We start from the raw sequence: 16,167 nt of genomic DNA, 5'->3' as shown, positions 1-16,167 counted from the left end.
ACACACACACACACACACACACACACACACACACACACACACACACACAGGAATGGAGGAAAACTGAGGGATCAAACCCTTCACCAGGCTGGGTCTGCCCCAGAGAGTAACTTTTGCAGGGGGCAGTGTGGCAGGTCTAAGGCCCGGGGGTCCAATCCGGTGACCTGACATTCTGAGAACTGATCTTAATTGAAAGAATCCAACTATTCTGTCCCAGTGCTTCTCAGGTGCTGCTTTACAACTCCTGCTGCTAAACATCTTGTCTCCTCCAGGAAGTCTTCCTGAATGAATGGCAGACCCAGGGCTCTTTGACTTATGTGAAATCTAGAGGCACTTAGGAGTATGAGCCACAAACATTAAGACTTGGTTAGGTTCAGTCACATAATATTGTCAGTTCCACAGGATTTGCAGGATACTGTGCTAATAATAAGATTCACAGCTTGAAGGGACCTTCAAGACCCACTTGTTCACCCACTATTTTAGAGATGGGGGTGAGGTGATGTATATAGGCTAAGGTAGATAGTAAATTACAGAACTGAGATTTGAACCCAAGTCCTTAAGACTCCAAACTCATTATTCTTTCCAATGCGCTGGATCTAGGTGGGGTGCTGTAATAACCATACTGAGTCCTATTTTTCTAAGCAGACCGGGATCTCCCTGAAGGCAAGACATCTAATCATGAATCCCGGCACATGGATGGGCACACAGCAGGAAGTCAGCGCAGACACGCTGAATGACCTAAATGAGACCTGTTATGGCCAGCAGCAGGTAGTGGTGCCAAGGCCTCTTCTCCCCTCTGGCCCCTGAGGCTTACCTAGCATCACTTTCAAGTTCACTCCCAAGTCTGTCAGGGAAACCTCCAATTAAGATTATCAAGCTATTAACAAGCATTTATCAAATATTTACTATGTGCTATTCCCAGCAAAGGGCTGAGAATACAATGTGGGAATGCAAATGAAACAGTCCTTGCTTTCGAGAAACTTAAATTCTATGGGAGAAGACAACGTACGTAAGCACAAAGGGAAGAAATATAAAATAAACACCAGATACTTTGGGGAGGGAGGGCATTGGTAGCTGGGGGAAATCTAGAAAGGCTTGGAGTGTAAAGGGGCAGAAGTAAGGAATTCTTTGCAGAGGAGGTGAGAAAGGAGTTCATTAGAGTCGGAGCAAATGCATGGGGATGGGAGATGAAGCAATATGTGTGAAGAAGGCCAGTCTCACTGGATTATAGCATCTAGGAGAGTGAGGTATAATTAGGTTAGAAAGGTTATTATGACCAACCCAATTAACACAGAGGAGCAGAGATTTTCCTAGATAGAAATTTCATTTATTTTTAAGTTATATTGTTGACTATCCATACATAGAACTAACCCTTGACCACCAGTAAAAACCTGTTAGCAATTTTCACTCTGGGGCTGTGTGCAGGTCAGGCTCCTTCAGAGTACAATTTTCTTATCTATGGTCCCTGAGCAACCCCAGTGCATCACCTCAGTCCCCTCAATGAAGCTTTTAACATGGAGGGCCACAAGTTTTTATTGGTTTTTCCTTTCACAAAGGCAATTAAAGGAAGGAAATCAACTGCGTTCTCCTGGAAATCAGAAGTGACCACAATTGACTTAGTGAAGCCCTGCTAATAGCTGAGGCACTGCTGGGAACTTAACAAAGTGGCAGAGCTTCTCTCCCCTTGCACGAGGGCAGCTGTTCACACTCTATCCATCCAGGCAGCCACAACTTCCAGCCCACTTCCTCCATGGCCCTCAAGGAAGCCCATTTCCCAGCTCGAGGAGACCATTTCTTCCTAAGTGGCCAGCCTCAGCTCAATTCATTAAAAGGCAACTTGGAGCTCTGGGCGGCGGGTGACTGTTTAAACAACAGCCCACAAGAAATCTGCCTATTCCAGCTGTTAATGGCCAGTTAAGCTATACTAACAAGCCATTTCTAAGGAGCTGATTACTGGAGATCCCAGATTTACCAATTTACATAAAGCTACTCTTCAGGAAATGAGAGAACTGCAGAGCCTGTTAGGTTCTCTGCATCCTGCTCTGTGGTGGTGAAGTCACAAGACCACCACATTTAGAGTCAGAGGTTCTGGGTTCAAAGACCAGTTCTACTGCTTACTATATGTGTGATCTTGAGCAAGCCCCCTATCAGGGGCTTTTTTCCCCTCTCTATAAAGCAAGGGAGTTGGATTAGACTATTTACATAAAGTATGTTTTTTAGTTATGGGCAAGAGGTACACATTTAATGGCAGCTAGATAGTACAGTGGATAGAGCACTGGACATGGAATCAGGAAGACCTAAGTTCAGACACTTAGAAGCTGCGTGACCCTGGGCAAGTCACTTAACCCTCTTTGCCTCAATTTCCTCATCTGTAAAATGAGCTGGAGAAGCAAGTGTCAAGCCACTCCAGTATCTTTGCCAAGAAAATCCAAAAAAAAGGGGTCACAAAGAGTTGGACACGACTGAAAATGACTAAACAGCAACGAAGACATTTAGTAAATACAGGAGGACAGATTCTAGTTCTAAATCCTAGAATAACTGGTGAAGTCCCATGGAGGGAACCTGTCATCTAGCCATAGGGGAAAGTTTAATCTTTCAGATGCCTGACTGTGAATCAGAAATGACTGTAGATATAACAAAGGCAGGGTTTTTTTTTCCCCTTAGGGGAAACCATTCTGATCGACTGCATTCAACAGTTTATCTTTGCATTGGGCAAAGGCCACTTTATATAACCCTTTATAGTCTTTGGGCTAGGTTTCCTACCATGGGCACAGCAGCCACAGACAACGGGTCTATCCCACTCACCAAGGAGATCCATGGCAGACTGTGGAGGCCCAACTACCCTGACTTTCTGTACCCTTCCTACCCCACATAGGGACAATTTTTTTTAATGGCATCATGTTTTTTTAAAATATTTTGAGTTTTAGTGAGGTCTTTTGTTGTTATATCACAGTAATTCCATGCTATACCCATCACCAGTGAACTTTCTTCAGTAACAGAACTAAGCAAAATCAAAAAATACATCAACTATGTCTGGGTGTATGCAACACCCCATACCCAGTTTTCTGCTGTCCAACAAAAAGGAAGTAGGTTTTTTTCCTCTTATCTTCTCCAGTACAAGGTTCTTTTAAAAAAAAAAGAAGAAATAAATACCCTCTTACAAGTTAGATTTTAATTCTGTGCTGTCCGACATCTTAACAACATAGTATGACAGTGAGTTCCTTCTTTCCCAGCAGGTCCCAGTCATCCTAGCTTTGTGCCCTTCATTAGAGATCTTGGGCAAAACCACACTTAGGATCTTCTTGAGAAGTGATCTCCCTGCATAGCACCAAAGAAGTCCGTGGAGAGCAAGGACGTGCTTCACTCAACTCCATTCTCACTAAACGACACCATGATCTTCTCTAATTCTTTGAGCCTTTGCTTTGGACGTTCTCCTATCTGGTGTGCCTTCTCCATCACTATCTCTGTCCCATCCTTCAAGGCCCCGCTCTGAGCCCACCTTCTCCAAGAAGACTTCCATGATTACCTCTGCACACAGGATTGTGTCTGGCTCTGAACTCCCATTGTACTTGTCACATACAGCATTGTTGTCTAATTGTTTAAAGTGTATCTTGACTCTCTAGCTAGCTGATTTCTTATGTACCTCTGGGTGCCTAGCACTTTCAAAGAGTTCACTTAGAGCCAGTGTAATTAATGGCTAGAAGCTGTGTGAGCTTTGGGTTAATCACTTTTCCTATCTGAGTCTCAGTTTCCTCATTTATAAAATGGGGGTAGGTAAGCTCTCTACTTTCCAGAGGGGTTGAGGAAGGTGCTTTGTGAACCTTTCAAAGCACTAAAGAAAATGCTAACTTCGGCTGTTTTTATTGACTGGTGGAAAAAGCCAGCTTTAGTGCTTTCCCCAAATTTCCTCCCTGATGCACCTTCCCCTTTTCCATTCTGGGGATGTGGTTTATCCCAGCCACTTGCCAGGGTAAACTCCCTATCAATGAACCCTGACGACAGGGATGATAGCAGTGACCAGACTTTAAATCCGGAGCTTGAGCATCTGGAAGACTTGGGGAAAAAGGTGTGAGGCTCATCAATGAAGCCAATTTGATATGTAAATCACCAAGGAAGAAAAAGCATGGGACTTCCACAATGCTGCTTTTAAGGAGTCATTTTTGCAGAGAGAACCATTCTTTTGGGTGGTTTTGCAAGCCATAGGCTTCCCTGATTGAGTTTTCTTGTTTGGTAGCCAAAACGGTAATTTCATTGTGCAAGCTAACCAGTGAATGACAATGTGTCTCTACTGGAGGAACATCTGGGGATGCTTAAAACTAAACCACTGCAAAGTTTCATGGTGTGGTGATAAGCTAAACTGCCTCTATGCGACACAACAAAACTGGACCCTAAGAACAGACAGATTGAAGCTAACCAGACAAGCTTGGCTCACAAAAAGCATACAGCCACAATTTTTCCTTTCTTGCATCAACACAGTATTAAAATCTCTTTTTTCTCTGAAGGTTCCATCCTCCTTCCTTCTTCACCATAAATACTGCCTATATGCAAAGGTTCTGAGGGATGCAGAGAGGTTTGAGTCATCCGCAGTTGTGGATGCCCCTATAATCAAAATGAAAGCAAAGTTACAGAGAAGGGACTTCTATTTCTTTAATTAACAAATCTTCCTAGCCTCTTTCTGCACAAGTGAAACCACCACAGAATTTAAGTAAGGGACCTCAGAAATGATCTGGCTTGAAGAAATTAAGGGAAGTAGGGTTTAAACCTGCTCTTTTCCAAGGCATCATGATGCCTCCACAGCTGATGTTAAGCCTGAGATGACAACTGAAGTTTCCTCAGGGAGGAAATCTCCCCAGGGAGTTGAATGAAAACTAAAATTCTTTACTCGACCACGCCCAATGACCCTCCAGCCTTGAGGCCCTTAGACTGGCCTCCCAATCTAAGGGAAGCAGGCTCCTGAGGTAAAATGTTACCATGTTACCTTGGGGAGACCCCAAAGGGAATGCCACTCAGGCTAAGTCCCTTTTTTTTGCCAGATGGCAAGGGGCACAGTTGTTAGTTTTTTACTCAAAAGGCAAATTAAAAAAGCCAAAAGCAAGTTCAACTAATAAGGCATCAGCCAGTTAGCAGGAGCTTCTGGAAAAGTCCGGTGTGGGCATGACCATACCCTACCTACTGCCTCACCACCAGGACTCTGCCTGTTCGGTTCAAGCCTAATTACTGTCTGTTCTACTCAGTGGGCATGACCACCGTAGACAGTCAAAGCTGGACCAATCTCCCTTCCCATCTCTTCCTCTTAGAACAGGAAGCTGGCTTCAAGCTCAGCTCAGGTACTCCCTCTTACTCAAGGCCTCTTAATACCGCTCCCCCCCCCCCATATATTTCTACCTTCTTCCACTCCAGAATTACTTTGCATATATTTTCTATTTACTTATCTGTTCCTACATTGTTTTGACTCCAATACAATGTAAACTCCTCTGAGAGCAGAAACTGTTTAGTGTTGTCTTGATACCAGCACCCAGTATCATGTCTGGGACATTACAGTCATTTCATAGATGTTTGTGGAATGAATGAATGGATGAATGAATGGACTGTGTGGATCAGAACCCTTTCATTTTAAAGGTGGAAAAGCACAAGGCTCAGAGGGGTAAAAGAACCTATTCTATTTGTTCCCCTCCTCCCTTTCCTGTCCCAATCCATGGGATCTCCCAGAGTCCATGGCAGGGTATCTATCCTGTGTTCTGTGGGAGGCAGTGATGTACAGTGGAAAGAACTCCTGAAAGCAGGGTCCATGTCTTATTAACCTTTGTCTTCTCCAATAGGCTTAGCACTGGGCTCTGTACAAGGACGTGCTCAGCAAGCACTTGCTGAGTGACAGCTCTCTTCTGGAAAGGGTAGCTGGCTCAGGTCAGCTGGGGGGAGTTCTTGTTATCTGGGGATGCTTTATCCATTGTACCACCTAGCTGCCCCTGTTAATGTGGCCTTGGAAAAGATACTTAGCCTCTAAACTTGTCTCCTCACCTGTAAAATGGGATAATATTGTAATATTATAAATTAAGATTAATATTGTAATATTATTGGCGGGCAGCTAGGTGGTGCAGTGAATAGAGTACCAGCCCTACACTCAGGAGGACCTGAGCTCAAATCTGGCCTCAGACTCTTGTCACTTACTAGCTGTGTGACCCGGGGCAAGTCACTTAACCCTAAACTGCCTACAAAACAAAAAACAAGAAGTAGTATTGCTATAATAAGTGATAACCTCACAGGGTTGTTGTGAGGATCAAATGAGATACGAAGTGCTTTAAGAAACTTAAAGCATTGTGTAAATGTGAATTCATTAATTATTCTGCTTTTGGCCCTGCATTTGAACTTGGCCAAGGACTATCTTCAGCAGATGTTTTGGGAGTTGTTCTTTCCTCTATGATCAGCAAACTTCTTGTTGCTAACAATAACAACATTAATCATAACACATTAATAACAATCATGATTATTTGACGCTGTGCTCACCTCTCATATGAAACCAGTTATGGGTTCTTCTTGCATGTCCACATCCCTGATTATTTCCACTGCCACTACCCTCGTGCAAGGCTCTTATTACCCACCTCCAGGCCCCAACAGGCCTTCCTGCCTTGGATGCATCCTTACAGATCACTGCAAGATTAATCTTCCTTTAGTATAGATATGGTCATGCCATTCCTTCGCTCAGACATCTTCAGGGGCTCCCTACTGCTCACTGAGTAAAAAACCAAACCCCTCTCCCTGGTATTCAAGGTTCTCTATAATCTGTGCCACCTGACCTTTCCAGGCTTTTCTCACTCATATTATTTTGTTCCACCAACTCTACGCTCCAGTTCAAAGTACTATTTTCTCCGTTCTCCTGCTTTTTCTATGGTCCCACCCACACTGCTATGTCTGGAATGCCCTCTCTATCCATATTTGCCTACTGAGATTTTCTCCTTTAAAATCCAACTTGAATGTCACCCCTTCCAGGAAGTCTTCCTTGATTCCCCTAGAAATAATGACCTCCTTGGAAATAATTACTTTGCTTATATTTCACTAATTTTCCTTTCATACATTATGTATGACATTTGTGTGTCTTATTCCATAATCAAACTCTGAGCTCTAAGAAGGCAGGGGCCTTCTTATGTCTTATCTCAACTCTCTATCTCCTCTAACACCAAGCACAAAACTACCCACACAGTGAATGATTAATACGTATCTATTGAACTGAACTGAATTTTCCCTAATAAGTTCCAGCTTGGAATAATTATGCAAGCCTGCCAATTTTATTCTTCTTTCTTCCTTACTCATTATTTCACAAGCCTTGAAATATCCCGTCCCTCCTTCCCTCTGTCCTCTGGTCCTTCATTTTCTGTCTCTCCTTCACAGCCAAGGTCCAGTCTTACCTCTTCGACAAGTCTTCCCGGACCACCCCAGCCTGCACTGGGGCCACCTCCCTTCTCTCTGAACCACCACGGCTGTGCAGCCACACCAGAGAATGGCAGAACCAGGAGGAATCTTAGAGACGACCTTGTCCAACCAATGAGAAAACTGACTTGGTTCATGGTCATGCAGGGAGTCAGATCATATACTGGTCATGTGGATGCCCTATCTCCCCAACCATACTGGGAGTTCCTGACTGCAGGGTCCAGGTAGACTCTTTGTGTCTTCCCAACAATGCAGCAAAGCACAGAATGGGCACACAGGTGGTGCTCAGTGAGCCCTGTGCTTTGTACATCCTTAATGTACTGCATGTAATATTGCATATTATTGTATAATATCTGCAATATGTAATATAGGGATTTGTGTATATGCTGTATCCTCTGACCCTGAGTATGAAATACACAGAAGCAAGAATCGCTTCTTATCTAAACTTTGCATCTCCCCAAATGCTTCCCCTGTGCTCTGCACACAGTAGTTGCTTAATCAATGCTTGTTACTATTCTTGTTGCTTGTGGAACTGTCCAAAAGCTTCCATTTCCCATGACAACGAGCAAAAGTATAAGCAACTTGAGGAGGGTAGGTACTGTTTCATTTTTGTCTTTGTGTCTCCACTCACACATAGAAGGCACTTAATAAATGCTTGTTGATTGACTTATTGATGTCAGTTGCCCAGGAGTGCAGTGATGGCCAGGTAGGCTCTGTTCCCAACCTCATCCCCTTCCCACACCATTTTGCCCCTCTCCCTCCAGGCAGCCAAGGCAGGAAAAGCCTTCATCTGTGCATCTACCTGAATACATGTCCCTGTACACTCCCGACACAGACTACAGGACAGGGCCCACCGGCTTGCAGGGATGTGTGAGATCTTGGTAATTGGTTCCATCTTCTCTGGGCATCCAATGCTGACCTAGGCATAACACAGATAGAAGGGTTTGATTCCATGGTAAGGCAGGCCCACATTCCCTGCACTGCCTACTTATATCAAAACTCATGTCTAAGAAGTGCCCCCTGGTTAACCCCATCAGGCAAAGACCATGCTGCCACCCCACAACCTATCCCTCAGTATTCCATTTTTACCATGTCAAGTTTTCACTTTGTTCTCTGCTAACTCTGTAAATGCTTTGAACCTTCCTGTAACAGAAAGAACATCTTTACATAGTGCATTAAGGTTTACAGAGGACTTTTCTCATCCTATTTTAAGGCAGGCAGTGAGAGGATGATTTCCCTCATTTCACAGGACAGGAAATTTGGGCTCTGAGGAATTAAATAAATCTTTGCTCACATCTCACAAAGCTAGAAAATGGTAGAGCTGACCTAATGCAAATTTAGGCCTCTAGAATCCAGGTCCAGTGGTCTTTGCACAGCTTTACGGTACCTTTACTATAATACCTTTCCTCTACTATATCATATGTTAACATGGTACATCCCTGACTTGACTGTAAGCTGCCTGAGGTCAAGCTATGTCCTCTTTCTTTTCCCTGCCATGGCTGATTCCCAGGAAAAGCTCAAGAAAGACTATGGAATAGCTTCAAGCTACAGGAGGGCAAGGACTTGTGTTACCCCTAGCACCAAACAATGCATTCCTATACACAGCAGGTGCTTAATAAATGCCCACTGAATTAATCTCGGAAGTAAGGAGCATGGGCAAGTTTTTCCCACAAGCCAACGGCCACTAGAAATACAGTGAGAACTCTGACTCCAAAAGAATATTCTCCTGAGGAGAAAGTCCTTGTCTCATGTGAACACAGAACTAATCCCCAGAAAGAAGGCACAGAAAACATACCAGTCAGCTGACTTGCCCCAAGATATGGGATTTTGAAATGAAACAATAGCAGCTTCTACCTCTGGTAGCATAAAGTTGTCAGGCAAAACATCACCTGACTTGGATGATGCTTTCTTATTCCACTACAGACCCAATACCACTGAAGAGCTGAGACTTAAACAATATGGACAATAGCCAGGAATTCCACAGTCTATGTCCTTTTAGTCAAATAGGCTATAATAGTTTCCTGTTCAGTGAACACTACTTCTCTCCATTTCCATTCAATTCAACAAGCGTTTAAGCGATTGAAGTATCTGCCATGGGCAAGATGTGCCACATGCTCGACAGAGGCAATAGAGAGTCGGGGAGGGACATGGGCAGATCTTTATCTCGGGAAGATTTATATAAATTATGGACTGAACAGGGTAGAGAGACCAGAGGCAAGGACACCTGAGAGGCACATGTTTTTTTTTTTTTTTTTTTTTTATCTTGAGCTATGTTTTATTTATCAACAATCACTTCCATATGCTTTTGAGTTTAAATTTTTTTCCCCCTTTCTCCCCACCACCCTCCCTAAGATGGTGCACAATCTGATACAGGCTATACATACATATTCCTATTAAACATATTTTCACATTAATGATGTTGGAAGTAAGAATTAGAACCAATAGAAGGAACCACCAGAAAGAGGAAACAAAACTCAACAGAAGAGGGGAAAAAATAGCAAATAGTATGCTTTGGTCTGCATTCATATCCCATAGTTCTTTCTTTGGATGTGGACAGCATTTTCTATCATGAGGCCTTTGGAGATGTCTTACATCCTTGTATTGCTGGAAAAGGGTTAAGTTTATCAATATCAGTCACCGCACAATGCGGCTGTTACCGTGTATAACATTCTCTTGGTTCTGCTGAGAGGCAGATGTTACAATAGCATGGGGACTTGATCAGGTTTGCATCCTTCGAGTGATTCAATCTGAACAGGAGAGGATCAGGAGTCACCGAAAAAGGCTATACTCCTAGAACTTGCCTCGACTGGCCTAAGTCCAGCTCTTGTCCCTGATCTAACACTGGTCCTTGTCCTTGGAAAGCTGACATTATGAACAATTCTCTGCAGGCGCAATGCCTCCCCTACAGCATCCTCTGGGCAGGGGAAATGTTTAATAATAAAGACTGAGTAAACTGGCCAAGATGACAAAAGATGGGAATGGTCATTGTTGGAAGGTCTGGGGAAAAAGATGGACATGTTAATACACTGTTCACAGAGTTGTAAAGTGGTCCAACCATTCTGGAAAACAATCTAGAATTATTCATAGTATGAATAAAAATGTCTATACCTTTTGATCTAGAGATGCCACTGTTAGGTATATACCATAAAAAGGGCACTGCCAAAAAGAAAGGACCCACTATATATACCTATATAGTTATAGCAGCGCTTGCTTATAGTATTAAAAAGTGGAAACAAAGTAGATGCCTATCAACTAAGAATGACTAAAAAAATTGTGTTATGTGAGTATCAGTATGCCCTAAAAAACAATAAAGTACACAGATAAGGATAGAAAGACTTACATGAACTGATGCAAAGTGAAGTAAGCAGAACCAGGAAAACAATATATACAATAACTGCAACAATGTAAATGGGGGGAAACCCCCCACAACAAAACAATCAAAACTGAAGGCTAAGAAATGACAATGACCAAGTCTGGTCTTAAAGGGCTCTGAGAAGGCACCTACCTTGCTTGTTTGCAGCAATATGGTGGGCTGCTGGAACCCTACTTATAATATCAGACTTATCTACATGTAGTTTAGTTTTGCTGAACTTTTCTTTTTTCTTCTTTATTATAAGAAATGACTCTCTGGGAGGAGGAGGTAGAAGGGCATGATGGGAAATGTAGGTGATACAAAAACAAAAATAAAAAAAGTATTCTAAAAATAATAAAAGCTGAGTGCCTCCACTGGGGATACTGTGTGTCCTACAGAAAAAACTAAATTCAGAGATCTGCGATACTGGGTCCCATCTCTAGGCTGCCCCTGGAAGCAATAAGAAAGGACTAGGATTGTGACCCTTTTCTCAGCATTAATTCCACTCAACTCCCAACCCCCAACTTTCTCCTCCTGTTTTGCCACCAGGGGTCGCTTGTGGTCCTGTCACCTTTTATCTAATGAGGTGTTAATAAATTTAGCTTAAGGGATGGCAGAAGCAGCTCTACTCTCTTATCAAGAAGTTAGATTCCTCTTTATCCGTTTTGTAGGAAAGTATCCCCCACAGGTCACAACAGGGGCATTCAGGATCTCTTCAAGACTTCAGGGAGGGGAGGAGGGAGTCTTCCAGGCAACTACACCTCCCTACCCCTAAGTTTCTAACATTCTGGCTTCAAACACCCATGGATAATCACTTCCAGTTTTTCCACGGCTTCACAGGTGCCTAGGTTATGATCTCTGTGAGCCCAGGGCCCAGCAATGCTGCCTGCCTCCCCCATCCTCAGAAGAAAAAGAATCATTTCCCCCAAGTAAAAATGGATGCATCCAAGAAGCCCAGCACAGAGATGTCATCTGGGGGCTGAGAACTTTGGCCCAGAATGGGCCAACTTTGACTTCATCCATGGGTTCAGCAAAATGACAATGCATGAGGACAGGGACTGTTTTTCAGTGTCTTTGCATCCTCAACCCCTTACACAATGCTTTGCACATAGTAGGTACTTCATAAATGCTTGCTGAATTAAACTATGAGCCCTAACCTAGCTTGAACTAACACTGAGTTAGGAGGACTACAGGGCCACAGATTCAGAGCTAGAAGGGACCTCAGAGGACATTTCATAGATGAGGAAATGGAAACCAAGGCCCCAGACAGTGGCGAGCCCAAGGTCATACAGGTAACAATCGAAACGCTTGATATCTGAACACAGACTTTCTGACTCCAACCTGTCCACTGTATAAGTAGCACAGAACACTCAGTATTATTGTCATTGTTACTGCTGTTATTTTTACTATTATTAGTCCATTAAGCTGGGAGAGGGAAAGAGTGGGTGAAAGAGGATCTTTATCTCTCTAAAAGGAGCCCTTCAGCTGGGGGTGCAGCTTCACCTTCTTAAAAGAGGCAGGAGGTTTTAGTGCCAAGGAGCAGCCATGCCCCAAGGGCTGTCACTCCTATCTCTGGCCTTTGCCCTACTCAACTTTCACTCTGTTCTCAGGGCCCGGGAGCCAACTCCAAGGAGCCCAGGGCTGCCTGCTCGACCAATCAGCAGCTGGGCCGATGAGGCGGGGACACTCAGCTAGGGGACTGACTGGGCTGGGGAGGAGAGAGGCCAGGCCCCAAGGTGTTAGGAGAGGAGAGAGGGATGGATGGATGACTCAGCAAAGCTCCAGGCAGAGCCTGCAATCTACCTTCTCCTGGCCCTTTCCCCTGCCCCATTCTCCCTCCCCCTGGAGGTTTCCAGAATCATTTTTAGTCTCTGATGGAAAAAACCTTAAAGGGCAGTGTGTCCCAAGTGTGATACAGCTGTTCTGAAAATCCCTTCTTTAAATCAGAGACTGTTAAAGATGGAAGGGACCTCATTTTCCTAATTTGTAAAGGGGAAGAAATTGATTCTGAATCCTACAGGACCTCAGGAATGTCATCTTGAACATCACCTTACAATATATTATACCAGCTTAATTTATATTCTTTTACCTTAAACATGTAGTACTTAGAAAAAATGGGCAAGAGAAATGTGGAAGTGAGGTAGAGCATGTCTCTTCTCCCTAAGTAGAGGTGGTGGCCTACCAATACAGAATGAGGCATGCACGTATGACAGAGCCCCCATCTTAATTTGTTTAGCTTAACTACAATCTTTTGTTACAAGGGAGTATTCTATGAGGAGGGTGTTTATTGGGAAATGAGTGATTGTGAGGGGGAAAAGAATCAACAAAATATTTACTTAAAAAAAAAAGAAAGCAAAGCAACTCTGAATTGAAGGAGATCTAATGGGAGAGAGCCTTGAAAGGATGACAAGAAGCTACTGGAAACCGATGGCTGTGACCCTGTCATTAGACTATAGGTTTAGAGCTGGAAAAGGCTTGAGAGGCTAAAGCCCTCAATGAGGAACTGAGGCACAGAGAGGTTAGGCAACTTGTCTAGGATCACACAGGGATCAAGTCTGAACCTCAAATCCTGCACTCCTTCCACAGCACCACATTGCCTTCTGTTAACTTTTCTTGTTGTTCAGTCATTGCAGTTGTGTGACCTCATTTGGGGTTTTCTTTGAAAAAAACAATGGAGTGGTTTGCCATTTCTTTCTCAATCTCATTTTACAGATGAGGAAATTGAGGCAGACAGAGTTAAGTGACTTGTTCAGGGTCACACAGCTAATAAATATCTGAGGCCAAATTTGAACTCAGGTCCTCCTGACCCCAGGGCGCGTGTTCTGTCCATTGTGCCACCTACTAAATTATGTATCCCTTGAGGGAAGAGACCTGTGTCATCCAAAAACTTTGTATCTCTGTCCATCCCTGCTGATCCCCATCCTCTGCCCATATGAGGTACTTAAGGAAGTTTTAGTTTTTTATTTTAAAGAAAAAAGCGTGGTGCAGCCCTGGATTCAGGTGGACCTGAGTTCATATATGGCCTCATATATGACACCTAGTAGCTGTGTGACCCCTGGCAAGTCACTTAACCCAGACTGCCGTGCCCTGCCCCCAAAACAACAACAACGATGACAACAACAAAACCTAGGTAATTCAATTCAATCAACTGAACTCAACATTAAGGCTATATTATGCCCCAAGCATTGTGCTAGGCACTGGAAACATACAAATAAGGAAAAGAAAGTGAAATTCATCTAAGGTCACACAATTAGCTGTGGAGTCAAACCTTGATCTCAGGTCCCTGGCCTCCTATGTGTTTCCTATTCTCTCTTAATTCTCCAGCATGCTTCCCTCCCAACCAGCACAAAGAACCCAGAATGGGAATGAAGGTTCAGTGAATGCTGCTCTCTCCAGCCTGGTCAAGATCACCCTTCAAAACACAATAGAAATGAACTGTTCTTTCAGAAAATAAATCTTTTCTTTTCCATCCAGGACAGTACATTGCCCGATTTCCTTTCTGACTACCTCTCTGGCTGACCTCAGACCTTCAGGTAGTTCACAGTTCACCCAGCTCTGGGGGGGGGGGGTGTCTCTTAACAAAGGGGTATGAAGTATAATCTTACTCACCTCAGGTATCCACAAGGCACAGCTGACATGTACCCACTTGGTCCCGCTCCGTGTTGGTTTCAGGGCTCCCCCCCTTTTGGGGCAGAGCAGACATCTGGGTTGGACACCCAGGGCACAAGTCCGGCAAAGCCAGCTTCCCGTGGGGACTTTGAGGATTCCATAGCAGGCCTGTACCCCCATAGAATTGGAGAGGAAAGTAAAGGTCAGTCATCAAACTCCAGTCCAGCTTTCCCACTCAGTCTCAAATATCCCAGGAGTGACTGGTACAAGGTGGCCCCACTAAGAATTCTGCTATGATGGCAAGAGACCTATCTGCCACCAACTTCCTCATCAAATGGGCCATGGACCACTTCTCCCCAGTGTCCTGAACAGGGACACCTTTATGGGGGCCACTGTTCCAATGCTTTCTCTATCACCTATGACTCACTGGGGCAGAGGGTGGTGGGGAGGGAACAGTTTCTAGGTCACAAAGGCAAAGAGGATCTATGGAGGACAGGACTGGCCTCCTAAGAAGAGCTCATTTCTAGGTGAGGGGGTGAATCACTGCAGTTCTATTCCCAAACACACAGTGTTTGAGAATCACATATGGATACCCTAGAGTACTGGCAGACACACACTACTCTTTCTCATGCAAATCTCTTTTTCACACTCTTTCCCGTAGTCTTCTTTCTCTCATAGGATGATGGTTCACTAACAGACAAAAAGAAAGACTCACACACCTTTACCCTCTACAGGCACAATCCAACACACATCTCTCTCTCACACAGTCAGTCTCATTGTCTGACGCTTCCTCGATGCTCACACCGGTGACTCCACCTTCCCCCTCATCACGGTGCTCACTGAATGATGCTCATTCTCGTTCTGTGCGGTCCACGGCCTGGCCCGGCCCAGCTGGGGCTCACCTGATGAACACACACATTGCACTTGTCACAGAACACCATCTCGTTGCCATCCTCGCCCTCCGGTGAGCGGCACACATCACACACGACGTCCTCATCATACTCAATGCCCAGCCCTTCCTCGGTCTCGATGGCCATATTCATGTTCTGGTGGCACACGGTCTCTAGCTCCTCCAGCACCCTCTCCATGGTCATCTCGTCCAACTCTGGCTTTTCTGGGGGAAACAGAAAGAAGTTTCTGAGGAGGACATAAGGGTAGGATCTCTGTTGGAGCCCAGACAGTCTCCTAAGGGAAGTGATGATCCTGGGGAAAAGGATAAGCCATTCCTTGGAAGATGTGAAGCCAAGCTTCAACAAGCAAGGAATATTTAGGAAAGACATAAAGAACTTCTGATTTCTACACCTGCCTCTGTCACCAACTGGTTATATGACCCTAGAGAAAGCATGAGATAGTGGAAAGAACACTGATTTGGAATCAGAGGACCTGTGTAAAAATCTCTGCCACTTACTAGCATCACTTTGGACAAGCTGTTAAAATTCGCTGGGCTTAAATTTCCTTATCTAAAAATCTAGTGGGTTAATCTAGATCTGTGGTATTCCTACAGGCTGGGTATTAACTTAGAAAACTACAAATTCACATTACCTATATTGTGTCATATTTTCACTTATTTTGTTAAACATTTCCCAGTTACATTTTAATCTGGTTGGACATCTTGGGAGTTTGATGCCTCTGGGCTAGATGACCAGTAAGGTCCCTTCCAGCTCTGAGATTCAATCCTTAGCTTTGCTTGGAGTATGCAGTTACCCACTGGCAGTCGTAGATGCTCAGAAAAGGTTCTGTAAATAGGCCACAACAATTCCGAAGAATGAGAATGACAAACA

At 44.1% G+C, this 16,167-nt stretch overlaps 1 protein-coding gene across 1 annotated transcript in view; it reads right to left on the bottom strand.

The window, feature by feature from the left end:
* The window catches only part of JADE2 (jade family PHD finger 2), a 181,412-nt gene that overhangs the window by 29,647 nt on the left and 135,598 nt on the right, over positions 1-16,167 (bottom strand). Inside the window, exons 6-8 of the mRNA XM_027849039.1 lie at positions 15,289-15,500; positions 14,387-14,554; positions 8,228-8,344 (exon numbers count right to left, since the gene is read on the bottom strand). Of these exons, the coding sequence (XP_027704840.1) occupies positions 8,228-8,344; positions 14,387-14,554; positions 15,289-15,500 (497 nt within the window). The remainder of the gene's footprint in view (positions 1-8,227; positions 8,345-14,386; positions 14,555-15,288; positions 15,501-16,167) is intronic.

Source organism: Vombatus ursinus, unplaced genomic scaffold (genome assembly GCF_900497805.2).
Source record: "Vombatus ursinus unplaced genomic scaffold, bare-nosed wombat genome assembly UNPS02007284.1, whole genome shotgun sequence".
Taxonomy (NCBI): domain Eukaryota; kingdom Metazoa; phylum Chordata; class Mammalia; order Diprotodontia; family Vombatidae; genus Vombatus; species Vombatus ursinus.
The sequence above is the reverse complement of the archived record's forward strand: the minus strand, read 5'-3'. Positions and strand labels throughout refer to the sequence as shown.